The sequence below is a fragment of the Perca flavescens genome, chromosome 13, assembly GCF_004354835.1.
Source record: "Perca flavescens isolate YP-PL-M2 chromosome 13, PFLA_1.0, whole genome shotgun sequence".
Taxonomy (NCBI): domain Eukaryota; kingdom Metazoa; phylum Chordata; class Actinopteri; order Perciformes; family Percidae; genus Perca; species Perca flavescens.
Window position 1 is genome coordinate 5864406 of NC_041343.1, and position 23593 is coordinate 5887998.

The 23593-nt window shown below is 42.0% G+C and overlaps 1 protein-coding gene across 2 annotated transcripts; it reads left to right on the top strand.

Annotated features, from left to right (window-relative positions):
- Positions 1-1213: 1213 nt before the first annotated feature.
- On the top strand, positions 1214-23335 carry wscd1b (WSC domain containing 1b). 2 transcript variants are annotated; one of them, XM_028595950.1, is made up of 9 exons: positions 1214-1387; positions 2646-3276; positions 12338-12452; positions 14482-14666; positions 18238-18359; positions 19188-19368; positions 20351-20515; positions 20622-20822; positions 22221-23335. In XM_028595950.1, the coding sequence occupies exons 2-9, from the start codon at positions 2886-2888 to the stop codon at positions 22571-22573; spliced, it is 1713 nt and encodes a 570-aa protein (XP_028451751.1). In that variant the 5' UTR covers positions 1214-1387; positions 2646-2885; the 3' UTR covers positions 22574-23335. The 2 variants fall into 2 exon arrangements, with proteins under 2 accessions (XP_028451751.1, XP_028451750.1); XM_028595949.1 differs by having other exon boundaries at positions 2652-3276.
- Positions 23336-23593: the final 258 nt, after the last annotated feature.

The following is a 23593-nucleotide window of genomic DNA, read 5'->3' on the forward strand; positions in this document are numbered from 1 at the left end:
CAATTATATTTATATATATATTTTAATAATTAATTTAAAAAAAAATTAAAAGGCTGAAAAAAAGTATTTGCATGTTTTGAAATGTTGATAACCTTTAACTCAGCAGCTCATCTTCTCCACATTTAGAAAACTCTTCAAACCAATCCATTTACAAAAGAAGACAAAGGATTTCTTTAGATGTTTTAAGAAATGAAACATTTTTACATTTTAAGACTCCACACTAAATCAATATACTAGAGGAACATATTTTTGGCACCATTGAACACACCAGCACTTCGTATCTAGGCCATGTACGGCATGTGAAGACAGGCCTCGGTTTGAAGTTTAATAAGCCATGACAAAGCGCTTTATTATGGCGCTGTTAATTCCCCTTGTTCATAACAGGAGCGCGCCGACGAGGTGCTGTCCGTGGTGCTGAGATGCAGAGACGTCCACCGCGGTTGACTCATCATGCATGACTCGTGGCAAAGTCCACTTATATGTCATTTCAACTAAACTGACGTGCAAGGCTGCATCCGAGTCAACAACTTTAAATGAGGACAATACGTCAGCCTTGGTGACAAATGGTTTGAGTTCTGGATCTCCAGACTATCTTCTGCTATCATGGATCTGTATCTAGTCTGATGGGACTTAACAGATAGGCTATGGCTGCGAAATAAATGTCTCCAGATGTTTTGCTTGTTGCTTGCCCTCCATTAGAATGACAAAAGCAACCTTGCTTGGGTTGGGGGAAACCCGTGCTTGCTGTACCAAATACGCACACAAAAAATGTCCTTCAAAAGGCTGATGGCTGATTTACAGTTGCTTTTGTACCCGCGTTAAGAAGTGGCGTGTCAGTGAGCTGCAGCGTGCATGCTGCTCGGGCACTTCTTAAGTGATTCACGGCTAAACCGGGGTTCAGTGTATAGAGTGCATGGAGATAAAGGCACGGTGCATATGAAGCTCGGTGTTTATTATAAGACAAAGCTGTAGACTGCTGGACACGATTCTTCCGTTTGCTGTGACGCGTGTAGATCACCAATGCAAATGAGACTGACTTCCCCGCCTCCTCTCCCCACCCCTGATTCCCCATCCTCCCCCCCCCCCCCTCTCTCTCTCTCCCTCTCCCAATACACACTTACACATACTGCCTGTGCTTTATATCGCCGTGCCAGCCTTTCAGATCGACGGAGAGCAGCACTGGCTGGCTGAGAGAGAGAGAGAGAGAGAGAGAGAGAGGGAGAGAGAGAGAGAGAGAGAGAGTTTATATAACCCCAGCTCTGGGAAATGCTGGAGAACCGAGGAGACCTTCACTGGACAGTAAGCGGGGGAAAAAAACGGCGATCGTAACGGCATAAGTGGTCGCTCGAAACAAGGATGCCGAGCGTACGCCGCTCCACCGCTGAAGGTAAGCCGCATGTACGTACAAGTGTAGCCTCTACTGTAAATGGTGGAGGCACAGTGAGAAGATGGAAGACCCCGTTTTCTTAAATAGCTGATGCGTGTTTGCTCTCGCTTATTATGGATTCTATCCATTAACATGCCATCCATCTACGTCTAAACAGATAGACGCGGATATTTTAGGATTATTTTGCGTAAAAAAAAAGAATGGAGTTTAACATAACTTGGGCACTCGAACTTGATCAGAGACTCAATGTGCAACCAAACTGTTGCTTCTATTCTCGGGAGTACTACCGCACCCCTACTTTTTGACGGCCACCGAGACGACGGGGCATTAATGGATATCATCTGAGGAGACAGTGAGGGGTGTACAGTACAGTAGAGTGCAGCACAAACATAGCTGGTGTAACGTGGGAACCTCTACAGACTGGAAGTAAAAACAGCTGGATCAAAGAGGGGCTTGCAAGAAACCATTGTGACAGACATAAAGCCCCCAGAAACGGTTCAGGGCTGCACTTCACTGCTCCTCTCTCCAGTCAAAGTACCAGGCTTCATGAAACACTGTGAACACTGTGTGTGTGTGTGTGTGTGTGTGTGTGTGTGTGTGTTTTACACCCTAATTATTCAGAAATCTTCAACATATCATCTTTGCACGTTTTATTTCTAGTCATCACTTATTCATCTCTCCACAGATTGTCTGCATACTGCTATGATAATCCCCATTTTATGAGCGCCCATAATGCGCTATCCAGACAGTTTTTTTTTTTTTAATCACATGATGTCATTTGACCGTGATAACTGAGACTTAGATATTGCCGTTGTTCAGATAAATATAATCTGACAGTGCGGGAATTGAAAGAGAATCCACTTTGAAAGCCATATCAGTAAAGGTTGGTGTTATTTATTAACTTTCCCCTCTTTTAAAAAAAAAAAAAAAAAAAAAAAAAAGAACAGATGAGTGTGATAGGAGAGCACAAAGCCATGGCACACAGACCAAACAGGGATCAGAGGAACTGCAGAACACAACTTGAAGGCAGGCTTTTGAATTAAAAACAAATAGGAATGAAAGCAACGAAGCATCAGACACCAAGGGATGTGTTGCAAGATGCTGCAAGACAGAAACACAAGCCCATATGTCAACATGAGCTGCCTCTAATCCGCCGGGCACACACTTGCCTTCCCTTAGATTGTGCTCACATACAGAGAAATACACTTATGCTTTAAATCCAGCTCATTGTGTGTGTGTGTTTTTTCCTGTTTTTGAGCCTCAGCTTTTCCCTGAGGATCATCCTGGAGTCAGTGACCACAGCCTTGGATATTAAACCCCTCTTTGTTGACACATCCATTGATCCTCTGCTGCTATTGGACGATGAAGGACCAAGACACAATGTCTACAGCATGACCTGACGCTGCAGGTCTTCCCAAGATTATGAAGTAATGAGGCACATCTTCTCGCTCCTAATCCATGAAATGGCCTTCCACTGAGGTGAGAGACAATAACCAGGATGGTGGCGCCCCACTACAGACTGCACTGCTTCTTGAAGCGGGCTCAGATGCTGTTGCTCTGCCTGGGTATTGCCTATCTGATGGCAGGCAGCATCCTTCTGCTGCAGCGCTCCAGCATCAGAATAGCCCAGCCAAACCTGGCCAGCCTGCCGCCTCTGCTGTCCCTCGCAGCGCCTCCTACCGCCCTAAGGGCACCAGGCCTGGGCGTGAGGGCGCGCTCCAGATGGGCCGCCATTCAGCCTGTGTCTGCAGCGGGAGCCAAGGTAGGGCGACACTGGCCCGCTTCCCAAAGCCTGGGGGTGCAACACGTGCATCGCCGCTGGTTTCACAGTCTGCTGCCAGAGAGCCCAGAGCAGAGAGTATCTCTCCACAGGAACAGCAGACATAAAGGTAACTAACTACAGTATACAGAGCTGACACCTGTTTCTGTGAACACACTCAGTACTAAGAAGTAGAACTGCAAAGATTAATCGATTCATTTTTTTTTATGAAAAAAACTTCTGATTCCAGCTTGTTAAATGTGAATATTTTTCTAGTTTCTTCTCTCCTCTGTGACAGTAAACTGAATATCTTTGAGTTGTGGACAAAACAAGAAATTTGAGGATGGGCTTTGGGAAACACTCATTACCAATTTTCAAATGTTTCTGACATTTTAAAGACCAAACAATTAATCGATTAATCGCGAAAATAATCAACAGATTAATCGAGAATGAAAATAATGGTTAGTTGCAGCCCTACATAGGAGAGTTAGAATTGTCTCCACATTTAGTGGACACTAGTCTATATCTACGACGTTCCACTTCCGGGTTTGCTCTGTTGTCCGTTACCTTCCCCTTTCTTTGTGTTGGCGTTCTAAATTCCGGTGGATTTCTGAGGACTATGGTTAACTGCTCCTCAGATCTCTGCAGGGTAAATCCAGACAGCTAGCTAGACTATCTGTTCAATCTGAGTTTTCTGTTGCACGACTAAAACTACTTTTAAACACTTAGTGCCGCCCAAGACTACTGCGATTGGTTTAAAGAAATGCCAATAAACCAGAGCACGTTTTTCTCCCATCCCAGAATGCTGTGTGGACTAGCCAGACCCTCCTCCACAGCACTGTGGAGGAAGGTCTGGCAATGCGAGAATAAGTGGACACTGAATACTGAGTTGGAACTTCACAAACATCTTTCCTTCTATAGCTAAGTGGCCAGCGGGCAAAAGCAGCAAAGCAGCCAGTGTGAATGTTAACATGGAAGCACTGGCTACTGCTTGCCCTATTTACATTAATTAGTGTGCCAGTGAGATGTTAACACCATGAAAGTGATCAGGTGAACGCAAAATGAATATTATTCTTCACCACAAACTGCACAGAAATGAACGGAGTCTATGTCGTGCTTTAACCTGTTGTGCGTTTTGACCTCAGAGATCTCTGATATGGCTGCTAAAAGACAGTTGACCTGACAGACTTGTGGTAGTGTGGCCTCATCACAACATCTAATGCGGTTTTGCCAATCATTAACTGACCTTGAATACCCACAGCCGTGGAACCTTTATTGCCAGTAAACACAAGCAGACGTTGCAAAGTCAGTGAAAAAGCTTTCAGCTTTAACACGATCATCTGATATAGAGCAGTGGCAGGGAGGCGATGTGTGATTGAAATATCCTGGCGTATATGTGTCGACTGAGACGCTGCTTTTCCTGTGAATAATATATGAAGAAACAAATACACAAGTTTATTTTCTATTTTGTGATTTAGGATTTAGCTCAGATGGCCTGGAGCCGAGGTAATACACTCTCTGCACACGGCTTCCATGGCGCATTCACAACAGGCTTCATTGACATTTATGAGCAGATAATCATGACCTTAGAACATTCAGAAGAGCGGCATTATACATTTATATGACATTTTACTTGAGGCTGCTTCAGATCTTGTAGATAAGGCATATTGCTCACTGATCCTCTGAAAACCAAGAAGGAAAAGGCAGGCAGGCACCAAAGTAGTTTCTTGAAAATAAATTAGTAATTGTGAAGATAAAAATTATATAATTCCTAACGTGCACACAGTGTAAAGGAGCCTTTGCCATTACTTTAGGATATCCCAGGAGATGTACTCTATTGTTTAACAGTGCCTGTCAGTGCCTTTGTCATTTTTGTTGAAACGATATAACAATGGAATTACCTCCAGTGGAAGATTTGTTCTTCCAGCTCATTCTTGAAAAGCATCCTACAAGGGCTTTTAATCCTTCTTTTAAACAGACACCGCATAACCGCTCAGTCACTAAGAAGGGTAATACAGATGAAAAATGTTGCAGGCAGGAATGAGATCCGTTTCAGAAACAGCCATCTGGCAAAGGTTCCTTTTTAAAAGTATTACCCAGGACTCAGAATTAAATTACCCAGGTCTAGTGTGCCACACGCTCTGGAAGAGGAGCTGGTTGAAGGTTTCAGAAAAAAAGCACGGCCCCCACTACTGATATGATTCATAACCCTCTACAATACACCATAAGTGCGTTTCTCAGTTTCAGTCAGCGCTAAAACCCTTATTTGCTTTCTTGCCTAGAGTTAGATGATAAGAGCGCTACCATGAAGCTGTAGGTTCATCCAGTAAATGTGAAGCTACTGTAATGCCAGAAGCTGGTTAGCCTAGCTTAGCTTAGCTTAGCATAAAGACTGGAAACAGGAAAACAGCTAGCCTGGCTCTGTCCGAGGCTTAAAAATTGACCCCTGAAGCTCACTCAGTAACACGTTATATCTCGTTTGTTTAATCCATGTGCCAGACACTTGTCACTGTGAGGTTGCTAGGCAACCAGTGAAGACTTCAGGAAGTCACTGCTCCCAGCCAAAAGAAATAGTCCAGCAGCACTAGTGGTTTTTACACTTAACGTTTTTGGTATAAGGGATAGTTCCGGTGGCGCCGGACGTTCCGCCGGATGTCTCTCACTTTCCCCTTTCTTTGTGTTAACTTTAAGCTTGGGTCGCGTCGAGCAACATTAACCACAACAAGGCAAGTTTTAGGAAAAATTTGGATGGTGCAACAAGGCAGACCTGCTTAGGAATGATTGTAAAGATTTACAAAAAATATGTTTACGGCCTTTACTCTCCAACTGGGACGTTTTGGGACTGATTGGTGGGATTGGTGTGGACACACAGAGATACGCTGGTAAGAGATAATGAGGTTTAACCAGCTAATTTAAATAGCTCACGTTACTGTATTGTGTCAACAGTTATCTTCATTTAATATTGGATGTGGCGTTTTCTTTTGTGAGGTGCAAATGTTCCACCTAAACAAGTTCCTTCCTGAGACCATTTTGCAGAGCCACTGTCGCCTTGCGTAGCTTATCGCCGCCCAAGACCATTGTGATTGGTTTAAAGAAATGCAAACAACCCAAAGTTTTGTTTTTTATCCTACTCAGGAGTGTTTGCTCCTGTTGCCAGATCTTCCTCCAGTCCGCAGCGCTGTGGAGATCGGTCTGGCAAAGCGAGACTAGATATGACATGTTACCTTTAGAAGTAGGCAGATTGTGTTGCCTTTAGACAGAGCTAGCCCTGTTTCCAGTCTTCATGCTAAGCTAAGCTAAGTGTCTGCTGGCTGTGGCTTCACATTTGAGTACAGACCAGTTCAGCTGTGAGATTTGGATAACAAGATTGTGTTGGATGGATGAGAGCTGTTTAATGACGGCAAACCTTGGCGGAACACCTGTGATAGTCCAGATTTAGCACCTCGTCATTTGTGCTTGAATCACAGTGAGTAGAAGCACTTTACCAGTAATTGTCCTCTTCATTTCCCTGCATTTATTTAGCTGAGTAAGAAAGTGCCGCCTAAAACGCTATAAAGTCACATCAGAAATGATATGTGACATTGGTGTAACATTCAAACTGCTGTATGACGGCAGCTAGTGATTGGTGTCATTGTTGATCAGTCTGTAGATACATTTTTGATTCATTGAAAAGTCATTAAGTCAATCACAAAATCACAATTTCTCAGAAGCCAAGGTGACGCCTTCAGGTTGTTTTTGTACGACCAACAGTCCAAAAAATACAAAAATCAATATACAATAGGATAAAACAGAGAAAAGGAACAAATCTTTACATTTGAGATTCATGCGTTTTTACTCAATAAATGAAAAGAAAAGCTCTGCATTTTAGGAAATACAGTTATTTACTTTCTTGCCGAGGGCTTGTTGAAAAGATTGATACCCTCCTCGAACATGGACCGATACCGCATGTTTAAGAAGTTATTGGCTGCTATTTATTTTGAACTATAACCTAAAAACATAGACACATTTTTTTTTATAAGATTCCCCTAAATTTGGTTATCAAAGAGTTGTGACATAGCGATGTAGTGAGCAATGCTATCTCTCAAACTTTACAATGGCAATACTGTTGCTAAATTGGCCTGGATATATCTTTGGTATTTCTGTAATGCAATGACTCTATATTTATTAGCTTATGGATAATGTATGTCAATACCTAAATATCTGTGAAAGCTGATATATATCTGCCAGGCTCTACTCTGGAACAAAGGATTCAAAAATAAGGAAAAGTAAGAAAAAACTGAATATCGTCAAAAACTATGCAAGACTATCAAGACTACAAGCCAATTAGTTTCTCTGTGTTTGGAATATAATATCTTTAGGTCTGTGGTTTGCTATTTAACCTTCATGTTTTCACTGTTTTACTTTTTTAAATTCCTTATTCCATCTTTATTCACTGACTATTTTGACACACAGTACATAGCAGTAATAGCCATGTGGGAAGGTTTGCAAATGCTAGATATTCATAGATCCATGAGCCCTATCTATCCAAACATTTAATAATGAAAGTGGGAGATGCCTAACACTTTGTGTCTGCGGCTGGAAACTTTGTGATGCGCATAATTCCTTGATATGTAAAGCACAAATCAGGATTACACGCCCAGAGATGTGCAGAAGTAAGCAATATTGTTCACCCATTAACCTCCCCCCACCCCTTAATTTTCAAAATCCTATTTTGTCCCCCGTCGTTTTCATTTGAGGTTTGATTTTCTGACTGATCTCTCTCTGAATATCGTCCTCTGACTGTCCAGATGCCACAATCCAGATGAAAGTGAGAGTTGATAAAAATATTTACAGTATTACCGTGCGGCGACAGCAGTGAGCAGCAGAGACTCTTTCCTCTCAGGCTACATACATGTTCGGTTGTTAGGGCTGTAGGCAATCTGAAAAGAATACCTGCACAGGACTGAAAACTGTACTGTCATCTCTATTTTTATATACAGTTAATATTCTGCTAGAATCAGAAATTCGAGAATCAGTCAAAGACAAGACTGTGATCACAGAGCTCTTTGGAGTAAATATGTGAATCCATGAGCTATCAGAAATATCAGAAAGGATTTTAAGTATGAGTTACAGAGGTTTAGTTTAGTGCACAAACAATTTTTTCTTTTGTTGTTTTTATGGCAAGCACAATAAACTATATTAGCATATTATGTTGAATGTACATATTTAAAAATAAAAATTTTTTATATCATCCCTACACGGAAACAATGCAATCTAACATTTTTATACTTATATATACGGCATATTACCTTTTCCTTTATATTTAGTTTTTCTAACCCTTATGTTTTACTGCTAATCTATTCTATTACTGTCGGACATTAGCAATTCAGGGTTAAATTGAGTAAATTGAATATTTATGAATTTCTTTATAAAATATAAATTGATTAAACAAGTCTATTTATATCTACTATATATACTGTATACATATACATTTGTATTAGTTCACTGGATCCTCCCCATATCTGAAACCAAACCCATCTACATCTTTTAAGATTATTCTTTAAATATATGCCTTTTTATGAGACAGTGTAGTGAGAGGGGATGACACGCCCCAAACACATGTACATCTTCTTTTTTTTAAATAGTGCAGTTACACAGGAAAGGGGGGAGAGAGAGGGGATGGTACTCCCTGACCCCATGTACCGCACATTTTCTGATGGATTTAGGAGTTAATTGTGGGCATGTGATATTTCAGCTTTTCCAGGACAAACCCTGTTGAGATGGTCCTCTCTCTGACCCCCGCCGTGGGTCAGCCTACCAAACTGAGAGCCTCTCTGCTGAGGTTTGGATGACTCTCCTCACATCTGTAAGGATATTATAGACCCAGCAGTGAGACTGAGAAGCCTCTTCAGCCCACTTTAATGGACACACTCGGCGCACATGCTACCCGTGGCTGTGGCACATGTCCTCATACTTGGCCATCCTGTCATTAGCCTTCTCCATCCAATTCTGCGGGGGAAGAATCAGCTCCAGCACAGCCATCTGTCTTCGTGTTTAAGAAAGCAACACAGTGTCAGGCCTAAGTGCAGTCATTTCTAACAGGTCTGGGAATCCGGGCTGCTTCCCTCCATTAACCCTCCGCTGCATCCGTCTCCTTCACTTTGATTAGGCAATGACCTGCCCCGCTGCGTGGGTGAGGGCATGGTGGGGGGGGAGGATGGGCTCACCTTTGGTGATGCCTCTTGAGATGCTTCCTGCCACGGCCCCCCGTCTCTGAGTGCTTTCAGGCAGCAGCTGCTGGTGTTCTCCAGTGTTTGTCTCCCGAGGCGGCTGGTGACTCAGCCTCACCCCAGCACTACCGGCTGGACGGCCTTTAGAGGACATCGCAGACTGATTAAATCCCAAATTCGATATGGTGATGCTCGGCCTGCCAGAGATTTCACGGTCCATTGCTTTGTGTCCATCTTGTCTGTGCACCTTGCTGCTATCTCTTTATTCATTGTAGCTGGTGTCTCCTCCTCTGTGGCCAGTTGGCATCAGTTTCTTTTGATGCTGGTAGCAAACATAAAGCTGAATCCTCAGTGTCCTTGAAACCTTTTAAACCTCTGTGTACACACATTGACACAAGGGTTTGTGAAATAAACCTAAAAGCCAACATTGAGGAACTATCTTTATGCACTCCACTCACCAAAAGACACTTTCACCTAACCAGGGCTGGGTATTGTTCAAAAAAATGTTGATACCGATACCAATAGCGATACCATGACTTTGATACCGGTTCCTAAACAATACTTTTTTTAATACCAATTTAATAACATCATTTTAACAAAAAGAATTTACAACATAACTTACGGCATATTACGGCACAAATCTTTGAATTTATTTAAGCAACAGGGCAATTCAAAGTGCATTACGTAAAACATTAAAGAGCAGTTGAAAACAATTAAAAAAATAAAAGCAGATAAAATACGAGATTTTAGGATGCAATGTATAAGCTACATAAGCTAAGGTTACTATACACTATACATAGATTGTCATACAGTTCCAATTTTCAACAATGTAACAATTATTTAAAGAAAGGCAGTATCAAAAAGAAAGGTTTTCGGCCTTAATTTAAAAGAATTGAGAGTTGCAGCGGACCTGTAGTTTTCTGAGAGTTTGTTCTAAGTATGTGGGGCATAAAAACTGAACGCTGCTTCCCCCTGTTTAGTTCTGACTCTGGGGACAGAAAGCAGACATATCTCAGACCACCTGAGAGGTCTGGGTGGGTCATAGCGTAGCATGTGTTCCACTTTCTTGGTCTTATTGAGAACTCAAGCGGCCTTACGTGAGCCCCATCTCTGTGTAACGTCGAGTTTTTCCTTTGTGTCTCGACGACATGTAACGTTAGACAGCCAATCACAACCATTATTAGCTCTCGGTAGAAGCATGCTGCGTGCTGATTGGCTCACTGACGCTGATGAGATTTACTCCTTAGGTATTTTAATTGGGTATTGAATGACGAGGCATTTTTCCATACTCGATACGCAAAATTTGATATCGAATTTGCCAGGTACCCAGCCCTACACCTAACCTGTTCAAAGCATACAGTTCCTGATTGGGTAAAAACATCTAGCATGTGACCTATAAAAATATGTGTTAGTCTCAGACCCAAGGGGCGAGATGTAAATGAAGTTTGCACACAAGGAAATGCAGACTGTATGCTACCCTTCACACACCCAGAGTGGTGTTTTTTAAAGAAGACTTTTATGTGTCAGCTGAGCTGAGCTGGATGTGGCAATGTGGCAAAGACAAGGATAACATCAAAGGCTGATTTTGGCTGACATTTTATATGGAGCCTTAATCTTGTCAGCACATCATAACAGTCTGCCGTAGCCTATTATGCGTTACATCTTTCTTTCTACAGGAGTCCTTCTTATTCTAAAGCAAGTAAATAGGTTGACCGTAATGTAGGAATAATTCTAATCTATATTGTATGATAGATTAGGCCTAGTCATGGTATAAATGGATGTTAACGGCTCACAATGCATGCAGGTGTGTATAATAACTGTGAGTAAGTGATGACACAAAGGCTGCTTTGGCACGGTTCAAGGACGGGGCCAGTGCCAGACTAAAGATGGAGGAAGTCTGGTTTATGTCCAAATCACAGCTAATTGTGGGTGTGTGTGTGTGCATTGTGCATTCAGAATTATTATAATCACTGCAGGCATTCATTGTGATTCTTCTGTTCTTGTTTGTAAATGTGCTTAAAGAAGAAACCTGATGATCAACTTCATATTTACTGTAATTCGTTTCATGCTAGGGCTGCTACTGATGATTATTTTCATGATTGAATTAAACTGCCAATTAGTTGGATTGATGAATCATTTAGTCAATGAAATGTCCCAGAGCCCAAGGTGACACCCTTAAATAGCTTGGTTTGGACCGACTAATGATCCCAAAACCACCAAAGATATTTCATTTACAATCACATAAAACAAAGAAGCAGCTCCTTTATATCTGAGCAGTGGTGGAATGTAACTAAGCACATGTACTCCAGTAAACTTAAGTACAAATGTTGAGCTACTTGTACTTAATTTGAGTCTTCTCTTTTCGTACCACTTTCTACTTCTACTCCGCTACATTTCAGAGAGAAATATTGTACTTTTTACTCCACTACATTCATCTGTTACAGCTTTAGTTACTAGATACTTTACAAATTAAGATGTATGCACACAAAACACATGTAGTTTATAAAATCTGATGTTTGATTCTAAAGTAAACTAGCCAACAATATGAACGGCTACAAGTCCAGCTGAGATGATGAGACCATTAAACACACAACTGGTTGGACCTTTTACACTTTCTACAATGGGAGGAGAGTTCTTTACTTTTAATACTTTAAGGACATTTTCCTTATTGACATACTTTTATTAAAGTAACATTTTTAATGCAGGACTTTTGCATGTAACAGAATATGTTTTATAGTTTGGTATTAGTACTTTTACTTAATGAAGTAAAGGATCTAAATACTTCTTCCACCGCTGCATCTGACAAACTTGTTTCATATTTTCTCTTGACAAATCACATTACTGTATTATTTTTGACCGACTAATCGATTAATTGACTGAACATTTCAGCACAAAATATTATTGTTAACACAAATCACTTTTTTTTCAAACTGACACTTTATAGGGAATGTGTCAGTCTGAGTGCTTTTTTCTCCCATGCAGGAACCTACATGGGTTGCTTTCTGCACAACGCCAGCGAGCGAGCCCTGGGAGGAACCATGCTTTATGACCTGCGCAAAATGACCAGTTCTTTGTGTCAAGACACCTGCTCAGAAAGGTAATGCATTGGTGGCGGGCTCCACAGAAGGCCTGCTGTTTGAGTAAACGCTTTGGGATCTCAGTCTCGTCCATGAATGCCTCCTGTGTTTGGCGCCAGCGGCGAGCCAGGTGGCTGGATGACAGTAAAAGATGAGGGGGGTGAGAGAGAGGGGAGAGTGAAGAGCAGGCCAGGACAGAAGGCTTGATCTATTGCAAAAGAAGGAAGGAGGGAGGTGTGTATGTGTTAGAAAGCTGAATGAGCTGACTACAGCACTTAGTGAATAAATCAGAGGTTAGATATGTGCTTTCCTGTGGCCGTGGTGGGAATCTCTCCGATTGGGTCAGTGTTAGCTGAATTTGCGGCATTGAATTGACAGTCCAAAGCTGCAAGGAAGGGGGGGGTATGGAAATGAATATGGGGGTATCATGATTTTTTTTTTGACGATTTTTACAATATTTTATTTTCCCCATAATCTACTTTTTTTTTTTTACCAATGATTCACCTAAATATTTTCTGTTTATGCGGTACTGCTGACGGTGACTACATCATATCTGTTTCTATCAAAACTGAGCAAATGCAGAGAATCCATGTCATGCCTCATGATATATTGTCAATAAGTGTATTTTTTCAACCTTTGTTTTTGTTAAAGAAGGAAAAGAAACTCTAGGAATGACCCCTTTGAATAATTCCTCTTAATACCTTAGCAGCGAGGGCACAGTGTAGCCCCGCTGAAACAGAACAGCAAAGGACAGATGGATGCAGTCACACAGAGTTGCTGCTCCCAATCCCCCATCCACATTGAAAGCAGTCGTGCTTGTTACCTGAGTGGGCCAATTACCGCGATGAGTAAAAGTAAAAAGTCAAGGCAATTTATGAGGGAGCTTCAAAGGACATATAAGAAAATGTCAATTTTGATGAGGTCTCCGTCTTTCCCAAGGAGGGAGGATGAAGCGGGGGAGGATGAGTCACAACAGCCTTGATATGTAATGTACAGATCAGAGGTGAGTGCAGTTCAGCTAGAAAAAAAGGCATTACACAGTCAGATGAGTGCAGATGGAGAAGCACTGGCAAATAACACAGGGGAGGGACCACGCTGTGGATTTATTGCAGGGAAGTTTGACTTGAATGATCAATTTGAAATGAAAAAGTGCTCATATTATGCTCATTTTCAGGTTCATAATTGTATTTAGAGGTTATATCAGAATAGGTTTGCATGGTTTAATTTTCAAAAATCACCATCTTTTTGTTGTACTGCACATTGCTGCAGCTCCTCTTTTCACCCTGCGTGCTGAGCTCTCTGTTTTAGCTATAGAGTGAGACATCTCACTTCTGTTCCATCTTTGTTGAGAGTCGCTCATGCGCAGTAGCTAGGTAAGGACTACTAGCCAGTCAGAAGCAGAGTATGAGGACGTGCCCTGACAGTACCTAGGTAAGGACTACTAGCCAGTCAGAAGCAGAGTATGAGGGCGTGCCCTGACAGTACCTAGGTAAGGACTACTAGCCCGTCAGAAGCAGAGTATGAGGGCGTGTCCTGACAGTAACTAGGTAAGGACTACTAGCCAGTCAGAAGCAGAGTATGAGGGCGTGCCCTGACAGTAGCTAGGTAAGGACTACTTGCCAGTCAGAAGCAGAGTATGAGGGCGTGCCCTGACAGTAGCTAGGTAAGGACTACTAGCCAGTCAGAAGCAGAGTATGAGGGCGAGCCCTGACAGTAGCTAGTTAAGGACTACTAGCCAGTCAGAAGCAGAGTATGAGGGTGTGCCATGCTAGCAGCTAGGCGAGCATTATAAAATGGATTTTGGGCTTTTTCACTTTGCAAACCTATAACGTGCACAAAAAAGACAATAAAGGAAAGGGAAAAGCCAAAAAGCAGAATACGAGCACTTTGACTAATGTCCCGCTGGATGGCTAAGTCTGAGGGCGATAGCTTGAGGTTATGCATTGCCCTTGGCTATGGCAATAATTGTGTGTGTGTGTGTGTGTGTGTGTGTGTGTGTGTGTGTGTGTGTGTGTGTGTGTGTTTGTGTGTATGTGTGTGTGTGGCTAGTGGGTACCAGTTTGCAGGTCTGGAGTATGGAGCTGAATGCCACTGCGGGAACCGGATCAGTAGTCCACAGGCTCCTGAAGAGGATTGTAGTCTGGTGTGTCGGGGGGAGAGGGGGACTCCCTGTGGAGGTGTAGGCCGACTCTCCATTTACAAGGTGGAGGAGCAGCTGCCAGGTCACAGAAAGTGTGAGTCAGCTTCCCTCAGGGAAGACGCACGACTGTTTGCTATTTATTCTCTGCACGAGTTGCTCTATGAGTTCTGCAGAAAAAAAACTTTTAAAACTTAAATTCTCAAAAGCAAATAAATAAATAAGTCAGTCAACAAAATGTGATGTAGAAATGCGCACCTCTCACCTAAAAATAGAGCATAACAATTTGAAGCATAATTCTGCCCAAAAGCACATACTGTACATGTTATTCCTCTGAGCGCCACTCTTGTCGGGAAATTAATGAAAATAATAATAATCAATGACTCAGACACACACCATCCTGCTGTCAGAAATACTCACTAGAGCAGGGGTTACCAAACATTTTTTTTTTAACCACAGCATCCCTTTTTTATTGTGTATATCTCCTTGTTTTATTGTAAATGCTAGAATTATTTGCTTTAATGTAGCACTTTGCGTTATTTAGTTATGATTTAGTTATTTTTTGGCTTTCCCACAGAAAATAAAAAATAAAATAAAAAGACACTAAACACACACACGTTCATATTTTCAGCTATGACGTAAAATGCGATGTTTATACTGTATGAAGTGACATGAATCATAGGTCTATTCTCAAATCTCTCATGACAAGTCAGCAGTTTTAGGCTGTTGCTGGGCGGATTTGCAGATGACAGCGAACTCCCCCTCTCCACAAAAAGCTGTAAGCCAAGTCGGTTTCACCGTGCAGTCTAATTTTGATTTTGAAAGAAACATCTGAAAGTCCCTATATCTGTCTGATGTGCACCGGGAGAACTCTGGCTAAGGCAACCGTCGAGTCGTAGTGATATAATATATAGATATATTTCCATTACTGTCCATTGCAATACCCTTGGTCTGTCCTCAAGACACCCAAGTGCAGTGGGTATTGCAGCACCCACTGCACTGAAGCACTACAGTGTCAATCCATGGCTGAAAATAGTCCACAATGGACTTATTCCTGTTTGAGTCCAGTTTGCTCAGAAATGCAGAACCCCGCTGTTTTAGAAAATGACCTTTCTTAAAAATGTAAATACATTTTTTGCGACACATTTTTTTAATATTTTGTATTTGAGCTTAAAGCCACAGACATATAGACAACCACCAGCCCTCTCAGTGATATTTTTTGTCACATTTAATGTCATGAGCTTTGATGGATTTCACTTCATTACTTCTCTTGTGGCAGGATGGTTTTTATGACGAGTCAAGCTGATTATGTGAGTGATGGGACTCCTTGCTTTGTTGTAGTCTCACTTCATGATTTAGGCTGATTAAACAGGTGCATTTTTGCATAAAGACACACATAGTGCAATTTAACACTTGATTGATAACATTTGTAGAAGAATATTGTCTGAGGCGGCACGTGTGGAATTTATAGACGCTGTATCACACGGGGCATGTTACTGATAACTTGTGATGCACATGGTGCATTTTATTCAAAGGAATAAGATATATAAGGAACATGTCAGTATACCTCTGTTCTCATGAACCATTTGTACATATATATAGCTACTACAAAAAAGCACTATATTTTGTATGCACCACGTTGACTGCTGCTGTATAAGAAGGGAGGGAGGAGGTCGCGGTTGGGTTCCAAGCCGGTTAGCGGAGTTTGCGTCCCGGGGAAAAGACAAGACTTTCACCCAGGAAACACGCGTTCGTGTCCTGGGAACGTTTTAATCGAAACCACGATTACTAAACACTGTTTTGGTGCCTAAATGTAACCGCTTTCACCGCATGAGACTCACTTATTGTACTATTGTATGCTACTCTCAACTGCCACGGCCCCTGAAAGGACCGTCATCTCACGGTGCCCTGTACCGGCTCACAGTCACCGTTTGTCGGCTAAACTCAACTAGCAACTAGGGATGTTGAAATTAATCAACGAATCGATGCATCGCGATGCGGACGTGGACGATTCTGCATCGATGCAGTGGCAGCCCATAATCGATTGTTGCCTACTGATAGATTTTTTTCGGGCGCGGCTTTTTCTGTTTCTGCCTTTTGTCTGTTGTCTGCTGCGTTCAGACTCCGCTGCCTTCAGGAAGTGTCACTGCCTTGCTCTAGGCCAGTTGGTCTTTGGATTTTGAGTTTATTTTCATTTGTCCATGTGACAGTTTTTTGAGGTCTTTGTTCTTGTGTTTACCTCATGTGTCTCTGCAGTCCTTACCTGCTTGTCTCACCCTTGTCCGCCTGTCCTTGTGTAATCAGCCTTTGTATTGTTCCCACTGTCATGTCTTTTCTCTTCCTGTTTTATGTTGTCTACTCAATCCCTGTGTTATTAATTCCCTGTTTCCTGTGTTTCCTGCATTCAGTTGTTTTTTTCCCCCAGTACCATTCCTGTTTATGTTTTCATGATTCAGTTCCTGTTTTATTTTGTAGTCTCTCTGTTTCTCCTGTGTTATGTCTTGTTTTACTTCCTGCCTTGTGTGTTTTCCCGCCTTTGTGATTGTCTGCTCCGCCCTGACGTGTCTCATCTGTTCCTCAGCCCTCATGTCACCTGTCCCTCGTTTCTACTCTCGTTACCTCGTGTATTTAGGCTCTGTGCCTTCGTTGTCTCTTGTCGGTTCATCGTCGTTTCCCCCCGCGTTATTCCCTGCGTCTCTTCATCCTTGTGGTTTTGCCTTCTGTGTCCTTTCAAGTGGGTTTTGGATTTTGTTTTGGACTTTCCTTTTGCCTGCTTGCCTGCCTCAGGACACCTTTTGTTTGTTAGCCGTTACTTTAATAAATCTTCTTTATCTTCCACTACCTCCTTGTCTCTGCATTTTTGGGTCTTTTTTAAGAGCAGATACAATAAAAAAGGGAGTTCATATACTTATATCTGACTGCTTGAATTTGTTGATGAAAACTATGTGTAGCAATATATAATAATATTGAGGAGGTGACGCATCGTGATATGGAATCGATTCAAACCGTTGACAGGATAATCGTAAATGAATCGTGAGACCGGTGAAGATTTACGACAGCTCACCATGCTCTGTAGTCGGCTCCCAGTAACAATGTGTCGGCTAAATTTAACCGTAAAGACCGCTAAACTTAACTGACAAAAATTGCTGGCGTAACTTTTCATACGATATCGCACGAACACGTTCATGAGAATGTGTTGCCACTGTTTGAGTTGTGTATTGGCCCTTATAATCCCAAACACTTCAACTATACTCATCCACGACCATTTCTCTTCCACAACCTGCTTTCTGTTCTTAAGGATATTCCCCACATTATTAATGTTGGCAAGGTTAAATATATATTATATAAGGAGTATACATATACAGTATTAATATTGATGATCGGAGGGTTCAGTGTCTCTGGAGATTTGCAGCTGAATTATGAATGTATAAGAAAAAAGTAGGGATGTAAGTATAGGATAGAAAGTATAGGATGGATAATTTAAATTCAACCCTGATGTCAAATAACTAATTTCATTTTAAATCTGACCTCTTTTTCCCATGGAAAAACCCTTATTTCGCCCTCGTTGGTGAATACATGAAAATGCTTCCTAATGCTGGTCGATGCCGATGAATCCTACCGAAACCATTCTTGTTATCCTTTTCAAGTGTATTTTTGTCTTTCTGCAGTCAGAAATGTTCACTACCGTGGTTGCTTCAAGTTGCCGAAAAGCACCATCAGCACCTTCCCCATCCATTCCTTTCAGCCCAACCTAACCACGCAGTCCTGCATCGAGACCTGCACAGACAAGGTTTGAATGAATCCTCTGAAATTACAGACCTGATGATCACTTTATAGCACGTAGCTTTCTGTAGTGTCCTCAGCTTCCAGGAGAGGAGACTCCATAGCTCAGAGCTCATGACGTGAGATTCTACGGAATATTAAAGGTGGAATGTACCTCTAATGAGAAGCAGATAGTCTGGATCCCGCACTGAGATCATACTGGATGCAGCTGTGTCTCCTCCCAAAATTATATTGCACATCATCAGGCGGTGGCTGCATTGTGATTCCTTGTCACACTGTGGTGCGTGTGTGTGTGTGTGTGTGTGTGTGTGTGTGTGTGTGCGCGATTCAGCTGTCTGTACTTTGACATTGAGCATTCTGACCTTCTGTAACTGCAAAAGTGAGAAAAAATAATGAAAAAAAATGAATGAAGCATGGAGCGATGCAGACTCTCCTGCTGAACTGAGCTGACACATTCAAAGCTGCAAAGATGAATCGATTAGTTGTCAACCAATAAATGAATCGCTATTAATATAAACTATTTTAATAAATGCTTAATCAGTTTGAGTCAAAATTCAGATGTCAGCTTCCTAAATGTGAATATTGTAGTTTCTTCTGTCCTCTGTGACAGTAAGCTGAATATCTTTGAGTTGTGGACAAAACGAGACGTTTTCAGTCATCTTGGGCTTTGAGAAACACTGATCCACATTTTATAGAACAAACAACTAATCGATGAATCGAGAAAATAATCGATAGATTCATTGACAATGAAAGTAATCGTTAGTTGCAGCCCTGGACACATCACCCATGGGTAGAATATAAGACATGGAGAACCTTTGTGCTTTTCGGTTTGCAGGAGCTGCTGCTGGCTGTGTTCAAGAAGCCCCACTGCTTCTGTGCGTGGACATCCTCTCTTTTCAGTCTCAGCCAGCAGTCTGACAGCCAGCAGTGTGTGGGGCTGAATCACACCAGCAATGCCACGCCCACAGCACCCACTGAGCATGACCACTACCAGGTGTATCACACACCTGTGCTTGGTGAGATATTTCTTATACACATACAACCCAGTGTCGATCATGTGCATGTGACAAGGGCTAGTTTGAATCTAGAGCTGCAAAGATGATACGATTGATTTGTCAACTAGTAGATTAATCACCAATTATTTCGATATTTGAATAATCGATTCCAGCAGTTTTTGACGATTATTTTTACACTTGTTGCGGAATGTAGCTCATTGTGCGACTACTTTTCACACAAGCCAAGTAGGACACAACACTTGGAGATACAGTAAATATCTCACTACATGTCAAGATGTAACTCTGCAATCAAAATGTCACATTTTTGCAACAAAATGATAAAGACATGCGCCACTTGAATTACTCTTTCAAAGCAACAACAACACACTGCTGTCTTCAGTACTTTGTATACCTATTTTCTCATACAGGCTTCTGTGAAAGATTGTTCCATTATAGAACATCTACTTACATTTCAATGAACGCAAAAATAGCAAGGCATCAGAAAAAAATATATCGTTTTTTTTTTAAACACTGGTCGACATTTTCACCATTTTCTGACAATTCATAGACCAAACTAATCTATTGTCGGCTATGAAAGTAATTGTTACTTGGAGCCCTATTTGAAACTCCAATGATTAATCCTGGGAGATGGGGCAATGTAACAATTACCTGGCATGTCATTCATTTGTACAGATCACACTCAAATTCCAGCCTCTCTTTCTTCATCTAAAATGGTCTAAAAAAAAAAGGTAAAAATATCCTACTCTATTTCCTGACGCTGTCCATGAACATTGTATCATTTCCTTTGCAACTGCTCTTGAACGTAGTGTACATCTCAAACTTCAGACACAAAATCTCAACTCTAGTCTCTCTCAACCATGTTGTTTTGTGTTTCTTTTTGTTCTGAAAATTAATCCATTTGCGCTTTCTGCATCTACACTTTCAGATCTGGTGCAGCTCTGCTTTTTTCTCTAACTAAAACCGACACTAAATCTGCTTCTAGACTCCAGGTGCAAAGAGAGGATGTTTCTGCCTCAGAGATCCAGCTCCCTGGTGGCTCTTTCTAGTTTTCCTGGTGCAGGCAACACCTGGGTACGACACCTGATCGAGCTCGTGACTGGCTACTACACTGGCAGCTTCTATTTCGACGGCACACTGTACAACAGAGGTGGGGAGGGCACCTCGCCACTGTTCAGACGAGCGTTTGAGTGAGTGCTCGGTTAGAGATTGCCTCGCAGCTGACCATTATCCCTTCATTTATTCATTGGTACCAGGTTTCAAAGGAGAGAAGGACTACTGGAAGAGTGGCCGCAGCATCTGCGTCAAGACCCACGAGAGTGGTCAGAAAGAGATTGAGATGTTTGATTCGGCCATCCTGCTGATTCGAAACCCTTACCACTCCCTCGTGGCCGAATTCAACCGCAAGTGTGCCGGACATTTAGGACACGCCACAGATGCACAGTGGAAAAGCAAAGGTAGTAGAGTCCACTTCTTTATTGTCATATGCACAACAATTACAGAGAAGCAGTCATTGGCAATGACATTTCTTAGTTCTCAGGCTCCCTCAAACAATGCTCTTACAAATAAAAAAGTATGTAAAATCTAATTGAAATCGAAGACAGAAAGACAAAATACTGCAGCAGTTAAAATATAGGAATAAAATATAATACAATACTGTGGTAGACAGGTTTACAGTAATAGTAAAATCTAGTAAGTAATAACAACAGGTTGTAGACAGGTAATTAAAATATAAAAGATGGACAAACCAAGCTTGTAAACAGGTAGTAAAATAAATATGCATTATATATGTGTATATATATATATATATATATATATATGTATATGTTGACATTTATTGTTGACAGCGGGTTCTGTGGATTGTAAAGAATATGGGGACATTGTTCCGTACCTTATATCATTTTCTGTGCTCCAAAGTTGTACAACTGTAATATTCTTTCATTTCATCAACCTCTTGAAATCAGAGACGTAGCTAAGGACACTCTGAATATGAATATTCTATACCCCATCCATGCCACACACATAGCAGAGGGGAATGTCACCCTTAACATCAGATAGTATAAGCTCTAACAATTATATTCACAAGTCACATGATGCTTGAGGAAACTAGCTGTCATCTAATGGTACTTTTCCACTGCATGGTACAGCACGGCTCTACTCAACTCAACTCTTTCCATTAGCTAAAGTTGTGGATAGTACTTTGGTATCACCTCGGTCCAGGATCCAAGTGAGTTGAGCGCATACTAGAAGGCGGAGTTAAAACACTGCAGACTCCTGATTGGTCAGAGAGAACCGTCACTAGCGCAACACGGGACATCTTGCACAAACCCAAAAGCCAAGCTACCGTCAAAAGCAACTGCAATTCTTATATTCACTTTTTTTTTTAACTACGGCATACACTATACCGTACAATTGACAAAGTACAGACGTTCCACTATTTGGTTGCAAATAAAAGGATTCAGCAAGTGTCGCTTTGAAGATAGTCTATATCCACGACATTCCACTTCCTGGATTTCTCCGGTGCCGCCAAGACGGTTGTGATCGGTTTAAAGAAATGCCAATAATCCAGAGCACGTTTTTCTCCCATCCCGGAATGCTGTATGCACTAGCCAGACCCTCCTTGGCAGCGCTGTGGAGGAAGGTCTGGCAATGCGAGACTTTGAAGATTATGTCACGACAGTCTCACGCGGTGTCGCTATGCCGATCATCTGAGAATCCCGCCTACACTGAGGGGGCACTATCTGCAGTAGAAAAGAACCGGTACTAAAAGTGAGTTAAGTCAAGCCGAGCCGAACCATGCAGTGGAAATGAGGCATACAGTAAACGTCCTCAACTGTGCTCTCTTTCGCCTGCAGAATGGCCAGAATTTGTCTCCAGTTACGCCCCCTGGTGGGCGTCCCACGCTCTAAGCTGGGTAAAGTTTGGACGCCGCCTGCTGGTGGTGCATTACGAGGAGCTGCAGAGAGCTCTTCTCCCTCAGCTCCGGCTCATCACAGCCTTTCTAAATGTCAGTATGACTGAGGAGAGGCTGCTCTGTGCCCAGAGCAACCAGGACGGCCATTTCAAGCGCTCGGGGGCGCAGCAGCCCTCTTTTGATCCATTCACTCCTGACATGAGACAGATGATTGACCCCTTCATTCACACTGTTGACGAGGCACTGCAGAGCAGGAACCTAAGCAGACTTCCACACGAATACCTTCCCAGATGATGATCTGAAAAGGTCATACACTTAGCCCTTTTTTTTAAATGACTGTTCCAGCAGGGGTTTGTGAGAGAGAAGTTCTTCCCCTGAGTGCTCTGCGGGGAACAGACACACACTGGCTGATGTAAGTGGGCCACCAGACTCTTTGATAAGCCAGGCGCACTGTGAATGGCCGTAGAGTCATGAAAGCAGTCTGGAGGTCACTGGAGGAAACATGACAATTCATTGTGAAATCCGATGGTGAAGAGTGTGTAAAAGCCTCGGGGCCAGGACTGCCTCTCGGAAGAGCCGCAAATATGACAAATACACAGAGAGGATTTGACATGATTTGTCGGCCTGCAGAGTTGGGATTATCTAGCAAAGTGCCCGACTGCACAAATATGAGTGGGTAAGTCCAGGATGGACTCATTTTAGTAGAAGAGGGTTTTCTGTGGCTCTTTATAATTTCACTTTAGTACGTATATTGTGTTTAAGCATACACCCACGTTAATACAAATTCATACTAACACAGATGACAGCCACAGCATTAGCATTACTTAGATTATACAGAATGTCTTTGGTAATTCACTGGTTGCTACAGGTTTGCGATCCTGGTGGATAGAAGCCTCAAAGCTGCTACGTGTGACAACAGGTTGGACCAAACATGGACTCACAAATATGTTGATCACAATGCAACTGCTTAAAACTGTAAACTGAAATCCATCTGGATCTATGAGTATTTTACTTCATTACATGCATTCAGTTTTATTAAAGTTGTTTACCCTCGGATTACCTCGAATGTTTTTCACTTTAATGGACCAAGGAGAGGCACTATAGCAACAGGATTGTGTTTAACTGTCTTGCCTTCACATTGAGGCAGTTTGTCAGAACACTCCCAATGTAAAGGATGATGTTCACATGATTCGTGTAACCACAAACAGTTGCTGAAAGAAAGCAAACACTCCCTTTCAGTGTACCAATCTGAGCAAAAGAACTGACTTGTTCAGATATTGTAGATGTGCAGGCCTACCACTTTATTTATTTCCG

Bases quoted from the DNA above. Each gene is read 5' to 3' on its own strand.
- wscd1b (XM_028595950.1), top strand. From the start codon at position 2,886: ATGGTGGCGCCCCACTACAGACTGCACTGCTTCTTGAAGCGGGCTCAG. The intron at 20,516-20,621 runs GTGGGGAGGGCA...CATTGGTACCAG, and splicing joins CGGCACACTGTACAACAGAG to GTTTCAAAGGAGAGAAGGAC. The intron at 20,823-22,220 runs GTAGTAGAGTCC...TTTCGCCTGCAG, and splicing joins TGCACAGTGGAAAAGCAAAG to AATGGCCAGAATTTGTCTCC.